Here is a 25,818-nt window from a genome sequence, read left to right as displayed (position 1 = left end):
GCAACTACAAGAATTCCTGGAAGATCGGGGGATACTGGATTTGCACCAATCTGGATTCAAGACAGGACATGGGACCGAGACGACACTTCTGTCGCTCTAGGATGACATCTTGAAGGCTGCCAATGAGGGTGAAATCAGCATGCTAGTCATGTTGGACCTCTCGGCAGCCTTTGATGCAGTTGATTTTGAGATCCTTATCTCAAGATTCTCTGCAGTGGCTCAGGTATCCAATGAGTCACTGCAATGGTTCACTTCCATTTTGAACAACCGAACCCAGCAAGTTAAATCGGGTCTTTTATTTCCAATTCCTTACCAGTTAAATGCGGAGTGCCCCAGGGCTCCTTCATGTCACTATCGGTCCCTTGCTGGAAATTTTTTCAGAATTTGGCTTACATTATAATTGCTATGCTGATGATGCACATATCGATGTTCAGTTAAAAGAAACTATGGAAGCAACTAAAAGAGTGTTAGCATGTGCTAGTAAAATATAGAATTTGAACTCTAGTTAAATCCAAGTAAAATAGAGATGATTTTGTTCGAACCCAAGTCAAAATTGGCTGAAACCTTACATCTGCCCTGCCTGGAAATCTTTGAGGTGCCCACATCTTTTGCCACAAAAGTAAAGATTCTTGGATGCACTTGGCAGGCAAATCTAAGTTGCAACCTAAAGGTAAACAAAATGATAAAATCTGCATACCACATCTTTTTTTTTAAATGTGTTTTTATTGCATTTTCAAGAAAAACATCAACAGTGGGGCGCTGTACATTGCCCCTTTTCCCTTGCCCCCCACCCTCCTCCCACTGGCGTGTCGTCTTTCTCATTTCCTTTAATGCCATCCTATATGAGTATAGCTACATCAAGTGAACGGGTCCAAAATTTGTATTGTATGTGGGCACCACTGTTGCATGTAGTCTCCCTGTAAGTATTCTGGAGCCATTCCCCAGTCTGTCGTGAAGTTTTGGAGGGCCCTCTGAATGTTATAAGTGATGCGCTCCATCACCAGGTGGGACCAGACTCTTTGAAGCCATTCTAGGTTGGTTGGTGGTGTCTTCCGTTTCCACTTCTGGACTATTGCTAGCCAAGCTGCTATTAGGAGCCCCATAAATTCCTTTTCTGTGTTTTCGTTAATGTCCTGTCCCAGGGGTTCCACATGCCACACATCCGTACCTCTTCTCCTAGGTCTTTTTACTCCCATGAACATGGCCTGCATATGGGTCTTTACCTCTGTCCAAAACTGTAACAGCATCGGGCAGTCCCACCAAATATTTCTCCAATTGCCCTCTGCCTCGCATCACCTCCAGCATCTATTCAGGGTGGTCTTGTACATTTTATGTAGTCTTTCTTGCGTGTAATGCCATTGGACCATGATCTTCGTCCATGCTTCTTGTCTGGGCCGCTTTCGTCCATTTGGGAATGATTTGCCAGAGATATTCCCATTGTTCTCTCGTGATTTCTCTCCCCAGTATAGTCTCTCATCTCTTCATATATTGCCACTTGATCTCTTCTGCCTGGGTATTGAGAAATGTGTACATGATCGAGACAAACTTCCTTGTCCCTGTCTGAGTCTTGATGTGGGATTCGAATGGGGTTAGGGCCCTTGTTGCCGCCTGCATGATCCGCTGGGTGGATAGCCAGTGATGAAGTTGTTGGTTGCCAGTCATTTGGTCGACCACAAACTGGTCGACTGCAATTTGGTCGACGTCATTTGGTCGAAAACCAAATGGTCGAATTATTTATTTTTTTTATTTTCACCCCTTTTTTTTTTTTTTTCTTTTTGGGGGGGGTTCCCCCCCCCCCAACCCCCTTTTTTTTCTTTTTTCTTTTTTTTTCGACACGAAAACCCACAAAACACATATATAAATAAAAAAATTCGACCATTTGGTTTTCGACCAAATTGCAGTCGACCAGTTTGTAGTCGACCAAATGACTGGACACCGAAGTTGTTCATATTTGTACCTGTTTTTTTTCCACGAGTCTGAGGAGCTCCTGGCAATCTGCGAAGGATCTCATCTGCTGGTCTTCGAACATGTCTCCTACCTTTGTGCAGTTGGCGTCTTCCCATTTTTGGAATACTCCTCTGACTATACCCGCTGGAAACTCTGGGTTCCTAAATAGTGGCATAAACGGGGCATCTATTGTTAGAGTTTCTAGCCTGGTTGTCCTGTTCCAGATCTCTAATGATGCTTTCATGAACTCGCTTATCTGAATGTTCTGGTGTCTGTTTGGTGCCTGTCCACAGGAGTTGACAGAGCTGCGTTGTTGCCACTGCTCTGTCCTGAGCCTCCCATAACTTCTGGGATGTGTCTGGAATCTATTCCTTCAGGACCCACAGCTGGGCAGCCTCGTAATATTTCTGGAAATGTGGGAGTGCCATGCCTCCCTTTGCCTTCTGTGCCGTGAGTATTGTGCTTGAGAGTCTTGTTTTTTTTTCTGCCAGATGTACGCAGATACTGCTTTGGTGAGTGCTGTGAAGAAGAAAGCCGGGAGTCGGATGGGGAGCGCCTGGAAGAAGTATCGTAATCTGGGTAGGACTGTCATTTTGATCACGGACATCCGACCCCACCATGATATCGACAGCGGGCCCCACCTATCCATATCTCTTCTAGTCTTTTCCATGAGTCTCGGGAAGTTTCCTGCATAGAGGTCTTTGATTTTGCTGGTCAGAGTGACTGCTAGATATTTGACTCCATCTTCCGATATTTTCAGTTGAAGTTCCCCTGCTTGCCTGTGGATTTTTTCTCTGTCTCCTGCCAGTATCAATACCTCAGATATTTGCCTGTTGATTTTCAGCCCTGAAATGTCACCATTGGCCTCCATTTCCTTTATGAGGGATGCCAACGATCTACATCAGGGCCATCATCCTATCGTCCGCATAAGATGCTGCTTTGTGAGATATTCCTCCCATGTCTATGCCCTTGATGTCGGGGGCCTCTCTGAAACGTGCTAGAAGCGGCTCCAGGAATATTCCATACAGTAGCGGAGAGAGGGGGCACCCCTGTTTAGTTCCCCTTCCTATCCTGATCGTATCCTATAGTTCACTGAAATCCGGGCTGAGGGTGAGTTGTAGTTGGCCCGTATCATCTTGATGTAGTCCTCCCCATTCCCATTTTCCCCAGTATTCGGAATAGCATTGACCATTCCACGCGGTCGACCGCTTTCTCTGCGTCTAATGGCAATAATATGGCCGGAGTGTGTGTGTGATTCCAATTTTTTTCTATCAGGTGAGTGGTTCGCCTTATATTGTCGTGGTTTGTCCTGTTGGATATGAATCCTGATTGGTCTTGATGTATCAACTTAGAGAGCACCGTTTTGAGCCTATTGGCTAGGATTTTAGTGTATAGTTTTGCGTCTAGGTTTATTAATGCAATGGGGCGAAATGAGCTTGGGGACTCTGGATCCTTCCCTTGTTTGTGAACGACAAAGATTTGTACTTTGTTCATGGATTGTGTGATATTTGCCGTGTCCTTAAATGTATTGAAGAGGTCTGTTAAAAACAGGGCGAGATCCCCTGCATATGATTTGTAGAATGTAGTCGTGAAGCCATCCGGCCCGGTGCTTTGTTTCTCGGCAGCTCCTGGATTTCTCTGGTTACCTCCTCTACTGTGATTGGTCGTTCTAGCTGTTGTTTCTCCTCCTGCGAGATCGAAGGGAGGGTGATGCCTCTCAGATACGATGCCTGCTCCTTCTCGTTTGGGTTGTCTGACGTATATAATTTTTGGTAGAAGTCTTTGAAGATTTCTCCCATTTCCGTTAACAATGTTCTAGCCCGGCTGTGTTTGTCCACTAGCGCCTTTGTTTGGTCTTGTCGTTTCCCTTTTAGCTGTCGTGCCAGGAGTCTATCCGCTTTGTTCGCTTTCATGAAGTACCAGTGTTTGAGATGTATCAGGTGTTTCTCTGCACTTTTGGTCTGGAGGGATTCCAGTTGCCCTTGGACATGCCGGTAGGCTCTCTTCAATTTCAGCGATTGGTTATGGGACATTTCCTCCCTGATTTCCGCTAGCTTGATTTCTAACTCTCCTTCCCATTTTCCGTTTTGCCTGTCTCTCTGTGCTTTTAGTGCTATTATGTCCCCGTATCACTGCCTTGAAGGCCTCCCATACTGTCACCTTTGCGATTCCTGGCGTGTCATTTTCTTCGAAGTAGTCCACCATGCGCTCCCTGATTGTCTCCCGCATAACAGGATCCTTAATAATTTCCCCCGGTAACGTCCATCGCCACAGTCCAGATTGTTTGTGGAGAGTGGGGACTGATATCCATGGAGGAGAGTGGTCTGATAGGGATATGTGTCTGATCTCTGCGTTTTGGCTCTTCCCTAGAAGGCCCGGGGAGGCCCAGATGTAATCAATTCTGGAGCTTGTGCCGTGGACGTGCGAGTAGTATGTATATCCCGGTGTCGAGCCCCTGACTCTCCGCCAAACATCTTCCAGCGTCAGTTTCTCCATGGATTTCTTCAGGGCCCTCGACGGTGCTCCCTGTCCCAATTGTTTTGGGTTCGATCGGTCCACTTTGGGCTCCCATGCCCAGTTGAAGTCTCCCGATAGTATCATCTCCGCCTTCGCAAAGGTTTCCATTTTGTTCACTGTGTCCCTTGCGAATCCGTCCTGCCCCCTGTTCGGGGCATAAATCGTCGCTAATGTCAGGGGGAATCCCTCTGTCTGTACATTTGCGAATAGGAATCTTCCTTGCTTGTCTGGGAGGATCTCCTGAACTTGCACATTGAGGAAGTTGGCGAATGCCATTAGGACGCCCCCTTTCTTTTCTCCATCGTTGGCTTAGAGGATTTGATTATAGCCTTTCATGCATAGCTTCCCTTTATCTTGTTTGTGTTTCCTGGAGCATTATTATGTCGTATTTCTCCTGGTGTAATACGTGTTACATCTTCTTTCTTTTGACCAGGGAATTCAGCCCCTTGACGTTAAATATTAAGATTTTCAGCCCCATTCTCTTATGTTTAGTTCATTTGCTTCCCTCTCCGGTGGTTGCTCCCTCCCCCACTTGTGTCAAACCCCCAACTTCCCTTCCCGCTCCCTTCCTCCCCCTCATAACTTCCCCGAGGAGGGCCCTGGGCCCTATGATCGCTCAGGCATACAGCCTTCTGTGCCATGCCCTCTTTATTCTCAGGTGTAACTGGAGCGTGGGGAGTCCTAAACCCCACTCGAAAGTCCCTGGGGATTCCTAGCCTGTCCCCCACTCGTGCCGCTCCAATGTGTCAGTCTTCGGTCCTCATCTGTGCCTTCTTATGTTATGCCGCGATCCCCGGTGATTCACATGGTTGTTGGCTAGTGTCCGGATTCCTCGCAGGGTGTCTGGATCTCCTGTTTACTGTTTTCCATCCCTGTGGAGCCCTCCTCCCATGTGCGAGTTCTCTGCTTGGGGCTTGTTCCCTTTCCTGATCCTGTATGTTCATAATCCGCCGGCCTTCCTCACATGTGGTGATCCTCTGTTGTTTACCCTCCCATGTAAATAGGAGGCTGAACGGGAACGTCCACTTGTATCGAATTTGTCTTGATGTCCGTTCCTTTACCTAAGGGTGCCATCTCCCTTCGCTTCCGGAGAGGTGTTTGCACCTGGTCTTGAAAGAGGAGTATTTCTTCTCCATTCCTTCTGATATGGTCCTTCTTTCTGGCTTTCCGAAGGATATGCTCCTTCCGCGTGTATTGCGTCATTGTTACTAGGACATCTCTGGGATGGGCCCCTGGTTCTCACGTGCTTCGCGGGCCGACCCTATGGATTCTATCGATCTGGACTTTGACTTAGTCATCCTCCACCAATATGTCTTTGAAGACTTTTTTGGACTGCTGTACGTAGGTCCTTATCCTCCACGGTCTCTACCATATTTGTTATTCTTATGTTGGATCTTCGGGACCGATTTTCTGTCCTCATATTGGATCTCTAGTTCTTGAGACAGTCTGGCCAGGCATTCCTGTGCTTCTGCATATTGTTTCCTCGTCGTGATTCTGGACGGACTTCTCAAATATATCTGTTCTTTCTTCTAGGTTCCCTATTTCCACCTTCAGCTCTTGAACTGCCTGTTACATCTCGCCCTTCGTTGTCTCGAATTGCGTATGCATGGACGACATAAATTGTTGCAGGAAATTCTCGGAACCAGGCCTTCATATCCTCTTTGGTGGCCATTTCTGCTCCATGTGTTTCTTTTTGCGTGGCCTCCTCCTTTCCCTTTTGCAAGCTGATCGTGGTCACCGCTGTGTCTGTTCCCAGAGATTTTTCAGGCTCTGGTCCTGCTTCGCCTTGGTGGTAGGTGCCTGCGTCGTCAGCTATGTTTGGCGGCCCCTCGATTTTGACATGTGTGGGTTGCTTGCTTCCCCTTTTGGCGCCCGTGTTGTCGGCATGGTCCCGCCTTGTTCTTGTGAATAAATCCGCTCAGGCGGTTCGGGGTCTTGCCCCCGGTAGCGCTATTCCTTCCGTTCGGTTCTGGGTCTTATCTGGCTGTAATCGGTCCTCCGAGAAGAGGGGATCCCTTCTATGTTCCAACCCCCTTTAGCTTGTGGTGCCCTCTGATCTTCCATGATGATCTCTTATGTGCACCTCCTTTTCCCCTGCTTTTTGGCAATTGGTCCCTCTTATTTGTTGTGCGCTGTGTTCTGCGGCTCCCCACAGTTCCGCTGCTGGTCCCTGTGCTGGTCTTTTATATCATCTCCTCTTTGGTTAAGTTGTTGGGGGGGCCTTCCCTGATGCCATGTGGGTAGTCGCTGCTTCTAATTTTGGGGGGCCCCTCGTATGTTCATATAGTGTCTTGGGCAGTTGTCTCTAGGTCTTGTTCCCTGCTGCTCTCACTCAACGTATGTACAGTTGCGTTGCTCCGTCAGGATCCGTCTGTTGTAGGTGCTACAGTGCTCTACTTTCTCGGGCCTTATAACGTCTGGGGCGGGCCAGATGTGCCCCCTCTCCGCTACGCAGTGCCAACCTCCCCATGGAGCGCTCTTCTGAAGAGTAGTCCCTGTGGCCTCTTCTCTGTGTGCTATCTCCTCCGGCGGGGAGCCAGCGTTTTCGTGATGCCTCTGGGTGTGCCAGAGCTTTCCTGTGTCTTATCTGCTAGGGCCTGCTGTCTGGGGTTGCCACTGATTGTCGCCCCGGATGTATCACTGGTCCGCTTCGTGTCCCGGGTCCAGGGCCCCTTTTTCTCCTCCCCGGGGTCCAGCGGTTCTTCCTCCTCGCCTCATCGTCGGGGGTGGGGGGGAGCCGGCCCACCCTCCTCTGCCTCGCGCTGCGTTTCTGGCCTTGCAGCGTCCCAGCTGTTGTCCTTTACTTTCGGGCAAGAGCACCACTTTCACTTTACCCGTGGCCACGCCTCTCCTCAGCTCGTAGGCTTGCATCGACATCCGGGCCTCTTCCGGCACCGTGTGCGTGTTCTCCCGGCCCCTCTGCCTTTGCAGTGGAGCTCTGCACTGAGCCTCTGCGGTCAACGGCTTTGAGTGCGCTGTCTCCGTCTGGTCTCTTTCGGTCTGCTTTTCCTTTGGGGCGCCTTCTCTGATTGGGGCGCCTTCTCCACCATGGACTCCTTCTGTTGCACTATGGCCTGCCGCAAGCCGTTATCGGGGCTCCTCCTCTTGTCAGCATTGTGGGTGAGCAATCGGGCCCCGCAGCTCTACTGTTGTTCGCTGGTGTTCCGCCTCTCCGTCAGTCTCAGCCCCCGATTGGGTCACCAGCCATCCCCCATGTCCTCTGTTCCCGTTCACCAGGGATTTAGCATTCTGCCTTATCGATGGACGATTTGGAGTTTTGTTATTGCGGCCCGAGCAGGGAGACGGAGCACCGCTCACACACGTCTGCCCAGATCGGCCGCCATTTTGGAATCCATCATATTACTTTCTTAAACTGTTAAAACATCTGTTAATGCTGATTTTACACAAAGATCGGTCCCTGGTTGTCGGTGCACTGGTTAATTCCAGGTTAGATCATTGTAATGCCCTTTTAATGGGAATCCCAAAAACGCAAATTCAGTGCCTGCAGGTTGCGCAAAATTCAGATCTTTTCATTGCCCTGACACTCACACATCTCCCAGTCTTGGTAGAACTTTCGTTGGTTACCAATACAGCAAAGGGTGCTGTTCAGGACCCTCTATTTAACGTTTAAATGCCTCCATGGGACTGCTCTGAGATATCTTGTGTCAAAAATCTCTGCCTATCACCAGCATCATTGTCTTCGATCATCAGGACAAAACCTATTGGTGGTTCCTCCATCAAGGGCTGTGACCTGGGATGATAGACGTTTCTCCTGTTCAGGGCTTAGAGCATGGCACACCCTACCTTACGACCTTCGTAAAAAAAATTGATTCTCTTCTTAAGTTGAAAAACGTATCTTTCATTAAATGCGTGGATAATGCTGGCTTTCTGGTTCTCCCTGTTATTCCACCCGTGCCCAGATGCAATTCCTTGCTTGGTTCCAGCCGGATATGCGCATTACAAATACAAATACACACATACATACTTTCTGACACATGTTAAAAAAAGGGTCTTTTCTAACGCTACTTGTTAGTGTCTGTTGCAAATTCTTCCTCCTTTGCAGGTTTATGCTTATTTCATTTTTGTGGGCTTATTAGCCCATTATCTTTTTTCCTATGAAGCGTGATGTGCTTGGGAAAAAAGGGGGAAACTGAGGTGTGGGCCATAGTGATGAAGTATATATAAGACGCCTGAAGTCGCATCCGGAGCCGACGATGGAATGCCGATCAAGATGGATCGACAAGAGTCAAGGTCCACTAACACCCCCTGTTGACATTGTTCTAAAGCAGCAGAGCTGGATGGAATATCTATCAGATGAGGAATCTGCGGAAGAAGAATCCATAGAAAGAACATTACGGTAAGTAATTTCTCCGATCGTCGGCTACGGACGTGATGTTGGGCGGCGTACATTTACTGTGTCACTACGCCCTGTACCCCAGTTAATTTATTTTGTGTGCTCAGCACGTTGCTCATGAGGAACACTCGATTTTTCACTTGATGTTTCTGTCTATTTTCTCTCATCGCAAGCGACTATGTCCGTACCCCAGATCTTGGGTTTCAAGTGCTGTTAGGATTGCAGCTTGGAAATGTCGTTGACTGACCCACATAATAGAAGTCAAGACACAGAGAGTTGTGCATCTTGTGGCAAGATAAATCTGAAGTCCTTACGGAGCCGGCAGCGAAGCTCGCAGTGGGCCGACCACCGTCCAAGTCACTGACGTGGTTGACCGTTCGGTCCTCGGAGGCCAAAATGGAAAGGCCCACCCCAGAGAAGGAAGATGGGCATCACGCAAGGCCAAGAAAGGGTCCCATTCCTGGAGCCACTCGTCATCATCTTCCTCTCACAAGAAGAAGAGGTGTCACCGACGTGACTTGAACTCTTCGTCCGAACGCAGTAAGTCATCAGCAGAGCTGGCGTCCATAGCCGAATGGGAGGACTTTAAGTCCCAGAGATGTAAGGAATGTTCAAGAAGGCAGCTGTGGGTGCGGGTGAGCCCCCGATACCTCAGGCCCTGGTAGCTCCAGTGCCGCTAGGTGATTCCGGTCCCAGAGCGACACTGATTTTGACAGTCGGGGGAGCCTTCGGGCTCAGCACCAAGGAAACCTGTCTAGCCTTTGGCGCGGGTACCTTTCCGTGTGACTCAAGTGCCAATTGTCCTCGATACACCATTGGGGCCCAAAGCCTTGTCAGCGCCGACCGTCAAGCCATCGACGTCGACTGCAAAACCATAAACTGCTGCTGAGCAGTTCTTCGTGCCGATGTATAGCTCTGACTTCTTCGGTTCATACGCGGACATCTTTGGTGCCAATGACAAATAATCAAGGCGATATCGTCCCCATTTACTCAGGAACTGCCGGTACTGACTATTTTACCGACCAAGGGGACCTGAAGCCTTGGCTGAGGGACTGCACAATGCCAGCAGACTAGACACTCCTCCGTACTTTGAGATGCAACAGGCTCACCCCTATGCCCATTCCAATGCAAAATCAGAGGCTCTTGTCGATCGGATTGTGGACACCCTGTGGTTGAACACTCCATCTCAGCCAGTCCTGCGTTATGACCTTATGGACATTCTCGATGAGGGTCCTGCCACGGAAAGGGCTATGCCTTTCAACGCAGCTATCGCCGATCCCATTGCCACCTTATGTTAGCGTCCTTGCACTATACCTCCGGTTAACTCAGACCTAACAAATAATTATAGGCAGGCAAGAGGGATCCCTGTTTATCTCCTTGCACCCAACAACAGAAGGTTGGTTGTACAGGCGGCCACAGTGTCCACCAGGCCCGCCACTTCCACATTAAATTTGCCAACTGATGGGGAGGGCAAGAAAGTAGTTGCCCTAGCCAAGAAAATGTTCTCCGGGAGCATGGAATTGAAGGCGACCAACGTCTCTTGTGGCTTTGCAGAGTACTCTTTTGTACTGTGGAATACAGTTGAGCAGGCAGCCTAGTATATCTCTGAAGGGGAGGGCGTGAGGGTTTTCCTGCAGTTGGTTGATGATGGAAGAGAGGTAGCCTTGCAGACAGACGTAGCAGATTGTGTTGGGACGGTCAGTGGGTTTGACTATGGTTCTCAGGAGTCCGTACTAGCTGCACTCGTCAGGGTTCTCTCCCACTGTCCAGAATAAGCTTTTCGATCTTGCTTTTGATGGGGAGAATCTCGGGCCGATGACTCTTTGGAGAAGTTCATAGAGTCCAAGCTCACTGCAAAGTCGCTCGGCCTAGCTGTGCAGCAGCTGACCAAACCTAGCTTCAGTTTCTCTTCTAAGGGCAGAGGCTATAATTGCTATGTCCCCTACAGCAGGATGGCTCAGCTCCCGCAAGCCAGGCAAAGGCAGAAGCATTTTCCATGCTCCGGAAGGAGCAGGGGGGACCTCTAGAGGTCAGTGGACAGTGGCAGCAGCGCCTCTGCCCTTTAACGCCGCTTTGATTTCTCCCCCCACTGCTCCCCGGTTGGAGGATGGCTGACCGAACATTGGGCACAATGGCAGGAGATTACCTCTGATGCCTGGGTGCTACAGCTTGTGCAGTGGGGTTATTGGCTGCCTTTTTTTAAAAGGCCAACGGACAGACAGACCACCACCACCTCCTTGCCAACAAGAACAGGAGCTCCACTAAGAACTGCGAGCCCGGCTGTTGAAGAGAGCTGTGGAAGAGGTACCGCCCGGGCAGAGAGTGTCGGGCTGGTTTTGCCAATATTTCCTGGTGCCCAATAAGGGGAGGGGGGGGGGGCCTCTTCCCACCCTGGACCTCCCTTCATCCTGTGTGCTCTCAGGAGGTTGACGGGGTTTCGAGCGACCAGGATCTTGATCACCCCGGACTGGGCGAGGAGAATTTGGCACTCTGGCCTCTTCGATCTGACCATCTGTCCACCTCCCTGGTTACCTCGGCGCCCGGATCGCCTGACCCATTCGGAAGGTCTGGTACTACATCCGAACCCCCTCAAACTGCATGAGGATGAGGTATGACTGGGACCCCTCAGAATAGGTACCCAAGGTGTTGCTGGCTGCACTCAGACCGTCTCCCAGATTGATGGATGCGTGCAGGTGGAGAGGATTTCAGACATGGTGCAGGGAAATCAAGATCGATCCGATCTTTAGCCCCACCACTACATGTTTAAGACATAGGCTGCTGCAGGTACGGGTATACCCCCTGAACAGCAAGCCTCGGCGGCGCTCGGCTCTTCTGAACACACGCATGCCAAACCGTCAACGCCATTGGCACCAGAGAATCCTTTGTGCTCAATGCCGAAGAAGGCACAGAAACCAGCGAAGGCCAGTCATTCTGGAGAGCGTCTAGAGGCTGGCGGTCCCGCCGTCACAATGATACCCAAGCCCCCGCCAGTGTTAATGACCGTTCCATCGACGTGAAGGAAAAACCTTTGGCGCTGACTTTCGACAACAGATCCTTTGTCCTTCTCTCTCCAGGTCCGAATTCTTCCATTCCAGGGCATCAATTTTCACGCCCACCGGGGGACATCGATCCCATGCATACAGGGTCGGGTGGTGGTGTTTATTTCGAAGACTAAGCAGACCTGTTGGCATTAGCCCAAGGATTACACGATACCAGCAGCCAGGGCACATCTCCAGATGTGGAACTTCTAAAGGGTCAACCCTACACCCAGACCCATGCTAGGTTTTGGGCCCTAGTAGAAAGGGTAGTAGACACCCTAGATTTGAAGTCCTCTTCAGCGCCTGTTCATGGCTACGAATTGACGGACATCTTAGATGAAAGTCCAGTGACGGAGCATAACATGCCAGTTAATCCGGCAATTGCAGACCCCCTAGCTTACTTGTGGCAGCATCCCTGCCCCATTCCCCGGTCAACTCTAATTTTAAAGAGAAGTACAGGCCGGCCAGAGGAGATCCATCTTTCCTGGCTACTCACCCTTATCCGGAAGGGCTTGTGGTGCAGGCAGCCACAATCACTAACAGGCCTGTGGCATCCACTTCGAATCTGCCTCCGGACAGGGAGGGTAAAAGGTTGGATGCAATGGCGAAGAAGGTCTTTACTTAAAGCCTAAGTTAAAAGCCCCGATGTGGCCTGTGGATTTGCAAAATATTCCTTTGGTTTATGGAAAGCAGTGGAGCAGGCAACGCAATACATCCTGAACGTGAAATGAGGGATGGGTTTACACGGCTGGTGGGAGATGGGAAGATGGGAAGAAGGTAGTCAAGCAGTCGTTGCAAACAGGCCTGGACGTAGCCGACTGCATTGGCCGTTCGATGGGGTCGGCGGCAGTATTGAGAAGACAAACCTATCTCAAAACCTCTGGCTTCTCTCCGGACATCCAGAATAGGCTACTGGACATGCCTTTTGAGGGAGAGTTGCTTTTTGGCCAGAAGGCTGATGACTTTTTGGAAAAGTTTAAGGGGTCAAAATTAGCTGCAAAATCGCTGCACCTAGCTGCACACCCGTCCAAACCTGCCTTCAGCTTTGCCTCTAGGGGCAGTGGCTACAGGTGCTATGTGCCTTACGGCAGGAAAACGAAGCTCCCACCGGCCAGGCAGGGGAGGAAGCGTTTCTAACCCCCCCGGAAGGGTCAGAGGGGCTTCCAGAGGCCTGCAACCTGCAGCAGCAGTGGGGGTGGCACCGCCCTCTGAGCCGCTTTGATTTCCCCTCCCACAACTTACCGGTTGTGAACGGTTGGCAGAACCTTGGCCTCAGTGGCAGGAAATTACCTCAGATGCCTGGGCCCTGCAGCTAGCTCGGTGGGGTTATTTTCTGCCCTTCTTAAGAAAACCACCAGATAGACCCCGACTGCTTCCAATCGAATCGGGACAGGAGCTCCAGGAAGACTGCAAGCCCTGTTGTTGAAGGGTGCAGTGGAAGAGAGATCTTCTGATCAGAGAGGGTCGGGTTGGTATTCCCGCTATTTCCTGGTGGCCAAGAAGGGACGAGGTCTCTTTCCCATTCTCGACTGCAGGGCCTTGAACAAGTTTCTGAGGAAAGACAAATTGAGGATGATGGCTTTTAGAGAAATTATCCACGCTCTCAAACTTCAGGACTGGCTGGTGTCAATAGAACTGCAGGACGCTTATTTCCATGTGCCAATACATCAAAAGTACAGGAAGTTCAAAGTGCTTTTCTTTGGGTTGACCTCCGCTGCAAGGGTCTTCACCAAGCTCATGGCAGTAGTCAAAGCTCACTTCAGGACATCCGGGGTACATGCATTTCCATGCCTGGACGACTGGCTGATCCAATGGATGTCAGCGGGGCAGGTCTTGTCTCATCTGGAGGACACCTGCCTGCTACTGGCCCTGCTGGGCTTCTGCCTGAACTTGAAGAAGTCCCATGTGACCCCAGTCCAAAGGCTCTAGTTCATCGAAGCAGTCCTAGACACCCTGGTGTGGAAGGCTTTCCCTCCAGAGGAGAGAGTCAACCGCATAGCACAGATGGTTTTTCCGGAGTCGTGCCACCTTACCAGCGGCTTCCTTCTCTGCCTCTTAGGCCTCATGGCCTCCTGTATTTTTCTAGTGCCACAGGCCAGGCTACACACGAGATCCCTACAGTGGCTCTTAAGAGGTCAGTGGTCACAGTACCTCGGAGCCCTTTCGAATCCACTCAAGGTGACCAGCCAAGTGGTCAATGACCTTGATTGTTGGGCAGACCACAGCAATCTCATGACGGGGGAACCCTTCTGGTCTCCTTGGCCTCAGGCCCAAGTGGTCACTGATGCATCTATGAAGGGTTGGGGTGCTCACTGCAAGGACTTGCAGATGAACAGCCTTTGGTTAGCAACAGAAGCCAGGTGGCACTTCAACAGGCTGGAGTTGCGATCCATCAGGTTAGTCCTAAGGGCGTTTGCTCTGTCTCTACAGGGAAAGCATGTCCTGATCCTGATGATCAACACAGTGGCCATGCACTACCTGAACAAGCAAGTTTGGCGTGCACTCCCTCCTCCTTTGCAGAGAGGCGATGCAGCTGTGGTTAAGCTTTTAGTTGGCCAGCACGGCGGAGTACAGGAAAGTTGATCACAATTGTTTGTGGCCTTTTCTGCCTCCAGAAAAGGTTTGGCAGTATTGAAGCAGACAATCTCGCCTTGGATCACGCTATGTATTTCTGAATGTTATCATAGCGCAGGCAAGGAGTTGCCCCTTGGCATCGGAGCACATTCCACCACACGGGGTTCTACCTCTATGGTGCTGCAAAGAGGAGTACTGCTCAGGGGCATCTTCCGGGCCGCGACCTGGTCTTCGCTTCATACATTTACAAAGCATTACAGTTTGGACGTTGCCCGTGGTGTAGACTCTCACTTCGGAAGGGCAGTGTTGCAGAATCCACTGCTGTAAAGCTTTCATCCCGCCTCCATTATTTCTACTGCTTTGGGAATCTGTCTGATGAGAAATCTGAGGGAGAAAGGCAATCCATTGAAGGAGAAATTAATTACCGTAATGTTCTTTCTATCGATTCTTCTCCCGCAGATTCCTCATCACTCCTCCCATTCATCCTCGCCTAGAAAGCATCTGAAGTAGGTGGTTGCCGTCCCTTACGAGGGAAGTGATAGGAAGGGTTCTGCATGCCTTCTTCTAAAAAAAAGATTGTTTAAAAAAGTGCATCTCCCAGCTGGGATTTGATTTTTTTCTAATCCTCTCTTGGCTATTTGGCCATCTTTTTCTTGCTAGTTTTCCTCTGCAGTGGCTGAACTTGGGTGAAAAAAGGTGGGAACAGAAGTACAGGGCATAGTGACGCAGTATATGTACGACGGCCGACGTTCGAGTACCGCGTCAAGGCAGAATGACGGCTGAGTCGAGGTCCACTGTGCCCCCTGTCGAAGTTTTTTCCAAGCAGCTGAAGCTGGAAGGGGATAACTATCTGATGAGGAATCTGCGGGCAAAGAATCCATAGAAAGAACATTACGGTAAGTAATTTCTCCATTTCATTTGATATTATCTACCATTAGGTCCTTTCACAATTCTAAGGTCTAAGTCGGGCATCACAAACAGTAAAACGTTCATGATTCTCCAAAAATTGAGGAACAGTAATAGCAGTCGGGGTGGGCATATGTAATGACTTCCAGATTTTATTACAGGGAAAATGTCAGATGGTCCTATGGTCAAACATCTTCAATATGGTAAGGTCTAAACGTGATGCCAAAGTGCATGCTTCTATCAATGGACCAGTTTTTTCACCTATCTGTAGGACTAACATTGATCCAGGATTTAAAACCCCAGGCTTCGGCTCATTTGGGCCTCATTACAAGTTTGACGGTGCAGTAGAAAAGTGATGGTACTCTCATTACTGTAACTTTGTCCTTGAAGTGGAGGATTTGCCTCCAGAAAAATGCTGCTGGAAGTACATCCTCCCCTTTAATGCCAAAGATCAGATGATTTACCATGGCGGAATTACTGCTCACTGTAAATCCAGGAAAATTCTGATGAAGTCCTATAGACTCCCAAAATGAAGTGTATAGCATGTTGCCACCACTCGTAATCCTGTGGCTAGTCCAAGTGGCTGTAACAGTCAGTGGGTTTACTGCTGAATTGCCATCAAACCAGTAATGAGGCCAAATATATGTTCTAATAAGCATACGCATCTACAGCTGGAGATCACTATGATGGTAACCGCTCTGGTAAAAGTGTACTTTACGGTGAATAGCTTACGGGTTAAGCACCTGCCTTCACTTCACAAGTTTGAATCCTCTGGAGAGTTAACTCTGCCCTTCATCTTTCCGGAGTCAGTAAATTGAATACAATTACATTTAGTAATGGTGACCCTGTTTAGTTCAGTGCTTAGAAGTTGAGGGAATCTTACAAGAAGCCCTTTATGCGAACACATGTTACATAGCATTACATATTTGAATGATGTTTCAATTTAACCATGCCTCTACAATCCAACAAGACACAGCGTATATATTTGATAAGACAGTAATACGGGCACCCTGGTTTAATTATATTGGGGAGTTTGTCTAATTTTGTCTCTTTTCCAGTTCGGATGAGCTGTGACTCCTTCATTCCCCCAGTACCCTGACCTCCTTCCTAATGAACAGGCACTAAAATCACACACAACTCCAATGTATCTGTCTGCCAGTGTCTCAACTATTGCTTTTATGATATTAAGGAATTGTTCTGGCTTGTGATGAGATGTCACCCATGTCCCAGGTACAACCAATAAAACCTTCCCTCCCTCCTGTTTTCTGATTGTTTAGTTTCTGGAGGCTCACGAGACCGGAGGGAATCTGATGTTGAGGGACCCCTCGGGTTGGACCCTCCTGCATCATGCTGTGAACTCGGGGAGCAAAGACATTGTGAAGTACATCCTGGACAAAGGTATGTAGCTCGGCAGGCTTGGGGCAGTGCCTGGATGCTGTCGACTGCCATGGCAAATTTGATCTCATTAGTAAATGAGGATACCTCTCAACGCCCTATCACTTCCACAGACTTCAATGGAATCGTCCTCCCCGCATCTGTTCACCTCCATCCAAAAAGTGTCTTAGCCATTTACTGAAGTAGGTTCCCCTCCCTTGGCGTCTCAGTGGTTGGAGCTATGGATGAGCTTGTGGTCATGCCAATTTATCTCATCAAAGGTGGGTCTGTCCATCCACATTGGCACCAAGGGAGAGTTTGGATTGGCAGGCCACACAAGTCTGTGCACTGTAAATTTTTCACACCCAGGGACCTAGACTTGTTTGCATCCATCAGAGCTCTAGTACAGCACATGGATTTAGTACACGTAGTCTGTGATGCTGTAGTACTCGTCACTGGAATTAGTAAACAAACAGCTTTGGCTTTTGTGTAGACATGGGAAAGGCATTTGCCAGGCACTGCCAGAATGTAACTACCTGCCCATAAGATGGCAACATCTGAAAAATAGTGTGCGTATCTCAGAATATAATAGCAGTGCCTTGCAAATGCCTGTTGAATACCTATTCACGAGCCAAAATTATAGGTTATGCTTATCAATCAAGTGGCTGAAGACGCATTTGCTTAAGACATTTACATTAAACCAGTAGTGAATTTACAGATGCAATTAACCCATTCATTTTCAGTAGACTACTTCGAAATAACATTGACAGGCCTTTATAGCACAAAGTGTGTTACTGCTTGATAGAGCCAGCTCCAAAAGATCCCAGGAGGATGTGTGTTGGGTGGGAGGGGCAGGTATTGGGTGGGAATAGCCTTAGGATTTAGCATGTCAGTCGGCAGTAGCTGGGTGGGTAAATAACCAAACGCCATCCGCAAGCTGTGTCCGATCAGATCTTCCTCATATCTGTACACCAATGCAATAGTTTTGTAGATGGATCATACGCACCACCTAACAGCTAAGACTACAAAACTCAGCTGAGTATCTGTGTCAATAGACAATGCGGCCAACCCATGACCGGCATAGAGTAGAAGAGATGCATGTACCCATGCCTCAATGATCACCCATGCATGCTGAGCATGAACAATTGGGTAATAAGCAAACACTATTATTGTATATTGTGGGAAACTCATATTGATGTGATTAACCCCATAATCTCGATTAGTGCATGTTCTGCTCTGATCCTTCAGAAATGTTTTTTTTCTCCATAGTTTAGATGCTCGTTAAAATATTGTGTAATTCTGACTCAAAGGTAACTCCCCAGAGCACAATTATTTAGTTCTTTTAATGACAAGTTGGAGAAGCCCCAAACAGCAGTGTACTGCTGTGTTTTTTTGCATGCCATTAGTAGGAGCTTGTGCAATGTCAGAGGATTTGTAAAGCCAAGAAGGACCACACGGGGAATGCATCAAAAAAGATATCCACGTAACTATGGCAAATCTGTAATCAATTATATTGCAATTTGACGAAAAGGCCTTTGGATCTTGACCAGTCAATGGGCATAATGTTGGGACACCAGAGTGAATGGACTGTTTGCCCCAGAATTCGAACAGCCCTGAAGGTGATCCTCTTAAGCTACCAAGTGTCCTAGCAATATGCAATCTTTTTAATGTAAAGTCATGATGTCCAGGAAAAAACAAACTGCTGACAAAAACGATAAGGGCAGTAGGAAGGCAAACAGGAATCAAGACAAATAACACAGTAAGAAGAAAAACAAAGATCCAGGAAAAACACAGGTTTAAGCAGGAAGAAGGGATTCCTTGAAGTGCTTATTCGAGGGTAACTCAGGAATTCAGGAAACGAACAAGATAAAAACAATCAAACTAGCAGGCCAGGAGGAATTGCAGGAAGGCAGACAAAACAAACAGAAACTAACTAACTTGAAGGATCGCCGAGCTAGGGACCAAGATTTCCTAGCGATGAGATGCGAGGATCACGGTGCAGCAGTTCCCATTAATGCAGAGGGAACCAGAAATGCACAAAGAACAAGATAGCCGCTCAGAAAGACTAGACTGTGCTTTGGGAATGAGGGGCACCATCTTGGAAATAGACGCACGACAGAGCAATCTGGGAGCGAGACGCCAGGATGAAAACTAGGTCCATGGGCGGCGAACCCTGACACAAAGGTTGCAGACCCCGTGCTCTAGAAGATGGTGAAGGGCGTTTACATGACAGCATTGCACTGAAATACAAACTGCATAAATAAGGAAGGTGCTGGCAGGTTATTATATATGGAATAAAGTACCCCCACTGTATGTTATAAGGTGACTTGCAATATCTTTTTACGTACAGTAAGGGGGTATTTTATTACTTATAATACATGACCACACACTGCCATTCCCTTTAATACCTGGGCGCTTGCCTAATATAATTTAAGAGATGTTCCATTTGCTGATCCATATATTCCATGTAGAATATGTTTGGATTAAAAAAATCTAATATACAGCTTGGACTATGTGGCAGAAAAATAGCATCATTTTAATAAAATTAATTGAAAAAACGTTTTTGTTTTGTACTTTACGATAAATAACATGAAGCTTCAATGGATTGCTTTTCCCCAGCAGATTCCTCATCTTGATAGATATCCTCATCCAGCTCTGCTATTTGGAAACTTTTTCGACAGGGAGTCCCAGCGGACCTCCACTCGGCCGTCGATTGTCGCCTTGTCTTGCTGGGCGCTTGATCGTCAGCTCCGGAAGTGACATCAGACATCGTAAAAATAGCATGCTACTACGCGTCATGCTTCAGTTCCTTTTTTCGCGTGCTTGCACACTGCTTCATGAACACAACTTCGAACTTACTCAACATTCACTGTCAGATTAGACATTTATTCTTCAAAACCTCAATCGCGATGTCTACTCTCTGGATTTCAGGCTTCAAAAGGTGCACCGATTGTGAGGCCAAAATGCCGGTGACCAACCACCACAACTTCTGCGCGTCGTGCTAAGAAATGCAGCCAAAATCCCTACATGAGAGAGCTGGGAAACTGCCTTTGGGGTGACTGTCAATCTCTGTCGCGGTAGTCGCTTGGTCTTTAAAGGCCAAAACGGAGGAGCCCATCCCTGACAAAGGGAAAGATAGGCATCATAAGAAAACCTAGAAGTGGCCCCACTCTAGAAGCCTTTCTTCACCTTCTTCACGAAAGAAGAAACGGCACCACCACCGACGCCAATCCAGCTCGTTGCCGAAACGAGGTAAGGGACCAACCACTCCAAGAGTGGGACAAGTTAAAAATTAAATGCTGGAAATGTTCAAGCAGCAGGCTGCTGTCGGTGTGGTTCCGCCCCACCCCTGACCAGCAAGCCTTGGCAGCGAAAGGGGCTCTCAATGTCCCTGTCCCATGCTACCTAGTCCGTCGACTCACCAAGCCTTTGGGCTTGACACAGACAAAGGCGCAAAAAACATCCACAGTTGTCTGTCAAAAGGCTCCTACCCACGACTTGAATTTGTTGTCCAAGCCTTCCTCTGTGCCGATTACCGTCCTATTCTCATCCACAGCAAAACCCTTGACGCCGACTACTGGCGACGGTTCTTTTGTCCCGTTGTGGAGGACAGGGTTTTTTGAGTCATTGCAATCAATCTTCGACATCGAGCAGCTCGACGACCAAGGGAACATTGATCCGATCTATTCTGGCCCTGGCAGAGTCGATTATTTTGACGATCAAGACAATATGCAAGGTTTACAAGATTCAAGTGTGCTGGACACATCCCCAGATCTTAAATTCCAACAAAGCCAACCTTACAAGCATACTCATGTATACTAAATTCAGGACCTTACTGGAAGCATTGGTAGACACCGTTGGCTTAAAAGCTTCTGCTGTATCCCTTCTGGAGTATGAGCTCACTGATATCCTGGACGAAGATCCAACAGTCGAGCATAATGGCAGCACCGGTCTTTGTCCTTCCACTAGCTGATCGGCATCATTCCAGGGAGGGCTGGAGCCTTTCTCACCTTTCCCCCAGGCAACCTCAGGGGGAAGTGTGCCCATCGAGGGATCACCGGCTCAGAGGGTACGTCTGCCCTTTTTTCATGTTCATTGTGCATGATATAGCATTTCAAGTGGTTCACTAGGTCATTTGGGGCATCCACAGTATTTTACGGTGTTATATCAGGAAATAGTCTGCAGCCGCCATAGGAGACCACGAGAGCGAGCATAAGATGGTCGTTCCTTTTTTTTGTTTACTAGGTCACTAAGCAACCCTGGTTGCAGAGCTATGTGCTATGATTGGGCCTGTACGCCTTCTTCACCAGCATATTGCCACCGGATGGCGTTAGCCGGGCCGACCCCATTAAGGCCCGCCTAATAAGGCCAGCTCCTGTCTTTACCTGTCATTTGTCAGAGGAGCTGAGGGGCCAGCAACCCGGTTCCACATTCCCCTCATCCAAAGGGTTAGAATTCCTTAATGTGCCCTACAAACTGTCTGATCTCTTATGACTTTAACTATAAAATCTGCTCCATCTTACGCTGCTCCATCTACATACCCAGCTTTGCGGCTCCTAGACGACCTATTATAGCCTGCGCATGAACCTATCTGCTTTGCTAAAGGCCAAGTGGGCCGCAGCTTACATCCCATAAAGCCCACGAACTTGCGTCCAACTTTCAACTGAGCTACCAAACGTTTGTTACGTTGTGTTAGGCTCTGTCAGTGCAGCGCCCCATGGTGTACAACACCCCTTCCCTACATTCGCTTAATGTCCACCGTTGTTCCTGCCCATTGAACTCTGATTACGTGTGCACTTGCACACGAGCCTCTGAGTCCACACCCTGGCTCACAATAGTTACCAAGGTGTCCACACTACATCTCTGCTGTAAGTTCTGCATTCACATGTTTGATCTGACTTCTGGTCTAATGTTGTCGCAATGGTATTGAGTCGCTCAACTTGTCTTTAACCTGCACTCGCTCTAATGCTCGTTAGTACTCTGTTGGATATTTACTTTTTTGTTACTTCCTGTTCGCACGTACGATGCTGCGCCACATTATGACCGCCTATATTGCTTTATGTCTAATGTGATTTAGCATTGCCTAGCCTTTCTAAGATCCAAACCGTATTCTTCCTATCAGTAGGTCTATCTTACACAAGACGTCGGCAACTTAGACATTGCTCAATGTTTACCAAGAACTGTACTGTTTTAAATATGTTTAGCCTTAACTGACTCCAGATCCTTCATACATTACTGTAACAGATATCGCTGACCTAATTACAGCCAAAAACCTTGACTTCTTGGCTATAACAGAATCATGGCTGCATGCGGCAGCAGGACCCTCACTCCTACTTGCCGTGCCCGACACCTATTCGATCATAAGAGTTCACAGGCCTGTCTCCAGAGGAGGGGGCATTGCCATCATATCTAAGACTAATCTAGACTTAAGATTAGCCACTGCGCCTACATTCTCCTCCTGTGAATTACTCCCAGCCAAACTACCTGTCTGGAACACATGTACCATAACAGTCCACCTAATTTACAGACCCCCAGGGCCCTTTGGCTCATTTGAGGAGGACATGTCGATTCTACTTACTTTTTTTAAAATAATTTTATTAATTTGATTTAGTTGATACACAACTTTTCAAATATTTAAACCAAATAGAAAACCAATACAAAACACATACACGTACAGAAGGGGCACTTTACATTTAACTTACAATTCCAATAATTTATAAAACAATACAGTGCACTCCAATAAAGTAGAATAAAATAAACTAGACCCATTCACACTCCTCTTAAAACACAAGAGAACAGACAAAAGAAAAACCAACACACCCTCGGAGATTTTTAGGTTTGACTTCAAATCCCCCAACATCACTAGGCCAGCATCCTTATTTTTTTTTTTTTAATCTAATATCTTGCAGTTTATGTGTCGCTGTGAGAGTCTTCGACCCTTGGGAGAACCAGTCTCAGAAATTGCACTATTGCAATCTGTACTCGTTCTCTTGGGGTTGAAAACATGATTTGCCGTTTAAGCACTCCCGAGCTATGAGTGTGAAATGTGAGAATATTCTGGAAGCATCTTTCTCAAACCAACATTAGGGACGGACAGTCAACTAACAAGTGTTGAAGAGTTTCCTTTTGTCGTACATCTATACAGTATCTACGATAATTCTGGTCTGGAGTGATCAATTTGCGCCTGGATAGTACATCGCGCGTGCCCCATAGATTAAATCTAAACCTTTGGAACTCAGCCCGAAACACCGGCGATGGGCATTTCGCCAGGTACGGAGTCGATTCTACTTACAGATAATACCAAAATATCTTCACAAATATTAGTACTAGGAGACTTCAATCTAGGTTATAACGACCCTAACAACGTTGGGGAACATGGCTTTAATAAAAACTCACCCAGCCTACCCATGACCAAGGGAGGACCTTAGACTGGGTAGCTGAGCTAAACTGTGATATCATAATCACCTCTATTGCACCACAACTGTGGACAGATCATCAGCTGCTCTTGTTTACCTTAGCAGCTAATACTCCAAAAATTAAATCTAACCCCATAGCGGCACCTTGCCCTACGAGGAACAAACGGAACATCACAGCGGACACCATCATGCCACATGTGATTTACCCATCCTAAATTCCCTAGAGAACATCACAGACCCTAACTTGCTAGTGGACGTTTACAACAACACAATGACTAGAGCTATGGACATCATCGCCCCTCTTAACATGCGCAAAGGTAAACCAAGAGCTCACCTGAACTCATGGTTCACCCCGGAGTTAAAAACTCTACAAACTGAAAAAAGAAAGTTGCAATTGACCAGGCGATATCCTGACTCAAGGTCACTTGAAAATAGCCTATTCAAGGTTTGAATAACAACTTGTGCATCCAGATGCCTTGAAAACGACCGTCGGGGTCGAAATACGTGTCGGCTATTACTTTACAATACAAAGAAGAAATTTCTCATAATTTGATGTGTGGATTCAATTACTTATATCATTGGTTCATGATTGCTACTATCTGAACATTTCATTTTATCCGGTTGAATATATATTTTTTTCCTGTGCGCAGTGACAATCTTCTAATAGTTTTCAGGTTGCTAGTACTAAAGAGCTCTTCATCATCCTCAGAGAAATGGAGAACCCTAATCCCCCTACAGATCCTTGTCTAAAAGACAAACTCTGGTGCACGAGCATTCAGAATGCTCTCACCAATAAAATAGCTACTCTGCAAACCAAAACAACCGACAAACTTCGGAACCTTCCTTATACAGATACGCCACACCATATCCAAAAGCCATCCACCAAACCTTCTCAAGGCTTCAAGTCCTCTCAAGTCTCTGTCCCAGAGGTACATAAAATTATCGCAACCCTCAAGCCATCAAGGTGTCGGAGAGATAGCTGCCCGGCCCAAATCATTAAAGATGCTTCCAGAGACCTGGCGCCATTCATAGCTAAACTAATCAATGCCTCATTCACCTCGGGTATAGTACCCACTAGCCTAAAGGAATCCTGGGTACTTCCACTCCTCAGAAAACAATCGCTGGACCCCACAATACCCACCAACTACAGGCCTATCACCACGGCCCCTTTCTTATTGAATATCTGGGAGAGGGTCGCTTAAATGCAAATGCAGGACTACTTGGAGGCTAACCAACTCCTAGGTATTCGGCAATCTGGCTTTGGATCGCAACACAGTACCGAAACGGCATTGATTGACTTAAAAAGCCACATTGACGAACTCAAAGTTAAAGGGAAAATGTCATTACTACTTCTGTTGGACCTATCTGCCGCGTTAGACCTGGTTCACCACAGAGTACTCTGCAATCAACTTGCCACAGCAGCCTATTTCTCCCAGAATGCAATTACATGTATCAAATCCTTTCTAAACAACAGGACAATGAGTTTTCTCACCTTACGCAGCAGCTGACCCTATTACCATTACTTGTGGAGTACCCCAAGGCTTGTGCTTTACTCGCCCCATGTACAATATATTCACAAAGCCTCTATTCGATGAGTTGGATCTTCTGGGTGTCGCCTACAAGAACTATGCCGATGACACCCAGATCCTCCTACCCTTAACGGGTAACTATGATACGAATGTGAGGCTAGTGAACAAATTGTATCTAATCATTCGGCATGGATGGTCACCCATGGCCTCTGCCTGAATGATGATAAAACTGAGCTCCTGCTCCTAGGCTCCTCAACTAACTTGAATAAACTCAACACAGACTATACCTCATTCAACATAGACTGGAACTATATTCCTGTGGCTAAAGAGGTAAAAACATTCGGTTTTTACCTAGATTCCACATTAATCTTACACAAGCAAGTCAACGCTACAGCCTCAGCTACAGCCTACACGGCAAATTGATAAGGGTCTGTAAACCACTGCTCTCTACTGAAAGTTGTCTTACCTTAGCTAGAGCTCTCATCCTGTGCAAGATGTCACAGTCCTTCACCAGCTTCAGGAGAAAATCTATCACTTGGCTAACAACGAAGGACCAACCAAGATAACAGGAGTTCAACACTTCTAAGGCCCCCATTGGACTCCAATTCCCCAGCTACCTTCTATATCTCTACTTTGCTCAATGCTATGCAACTACGAACTTGTCCCTAGGTAACACCTGCTACTTATAATGCACTGTTCTTAATGAATCTGGCTGTATTCTGTGACATGTTTTAACTGTAACTTTGTAATTTTGTTCTAAACGCATCCAAATACCTCCGGGTTAGGAGCGCTATAGAAATAAATAAAAAAAAAACAAATATTATGCCTTTCAATCTGGCTATTGCTGACTCCCTGGACTCCTTATGGCAGCACCCATGCATAATGCCTCCTGTAAGTTCCAATTGCATGGGAAAATGTAGGCCGGCAAGAGGAGAGCCTTCTTTCCTCTTCTTGCACACTTCGCCAGAAGGGTTGGTAGTGCCATCTACTACTAGCACCACCAGTCCTGCAGCCTCTACGTCCCATCTACCTCCAGATAGAGAGGGTGAAAACGTTGACGCCATGAGAGGGTTGGGATAGTATTCCTGGTATTTTCTTGTGCCCAAGAATGGAGGAGGTCTCATCCCATTTTGGACCTCAGGGCCTTAAACAAGTTCCTGAGG

General features: G+C 47.6%; 1 protein-coding gene across 17 annotated transcripts in view; it reads left to right on the top strand.

Annotated features, from left to right (window-relative positions):
- Nucleotides 1–25,818, top strand: part of DGKZ (diacylglycerol kinase zeta) — a 1,700,725-nt gene that overhangs the window by 1,502,257 nt on the left and 172,650 nt on the right. For all 17 annotated transcript variants that reach the window (XM_069623235.1, XM_069623234.1, XM_069623231.1 and 14 more), the window contains one exon: nt 16,614–16,734. In XM_069623235.1, coding sequence (XP_069479336.1) covers nt 16,614–16,734 — 121 coding nt within the window. The remainder of the gene's footprint in view (nt 1–16,613; nt 16,735–25,818) is intronic.

This window comes from Ambystoma mexicanum, chromosome 11 (assembly GCF_040938575.1).
Source record: "Ambystoma mexicanum isolate Mex_15411 chromosome 11, UKY_AmexF1_1, whole genome shotgun sequence".
Taxonomy (NCBI): domain Eukaryota; kingdom Metazoa; phylum Chordata; class Amphibia; order Caudata; family Ambystomatidae; genus Ambystoma; species Ambystoma mexicanum.
Note: the sequence above shows the minus strand (reverse complement) of the source record. Positions and strands in the feature narration are given on the sequence as shown.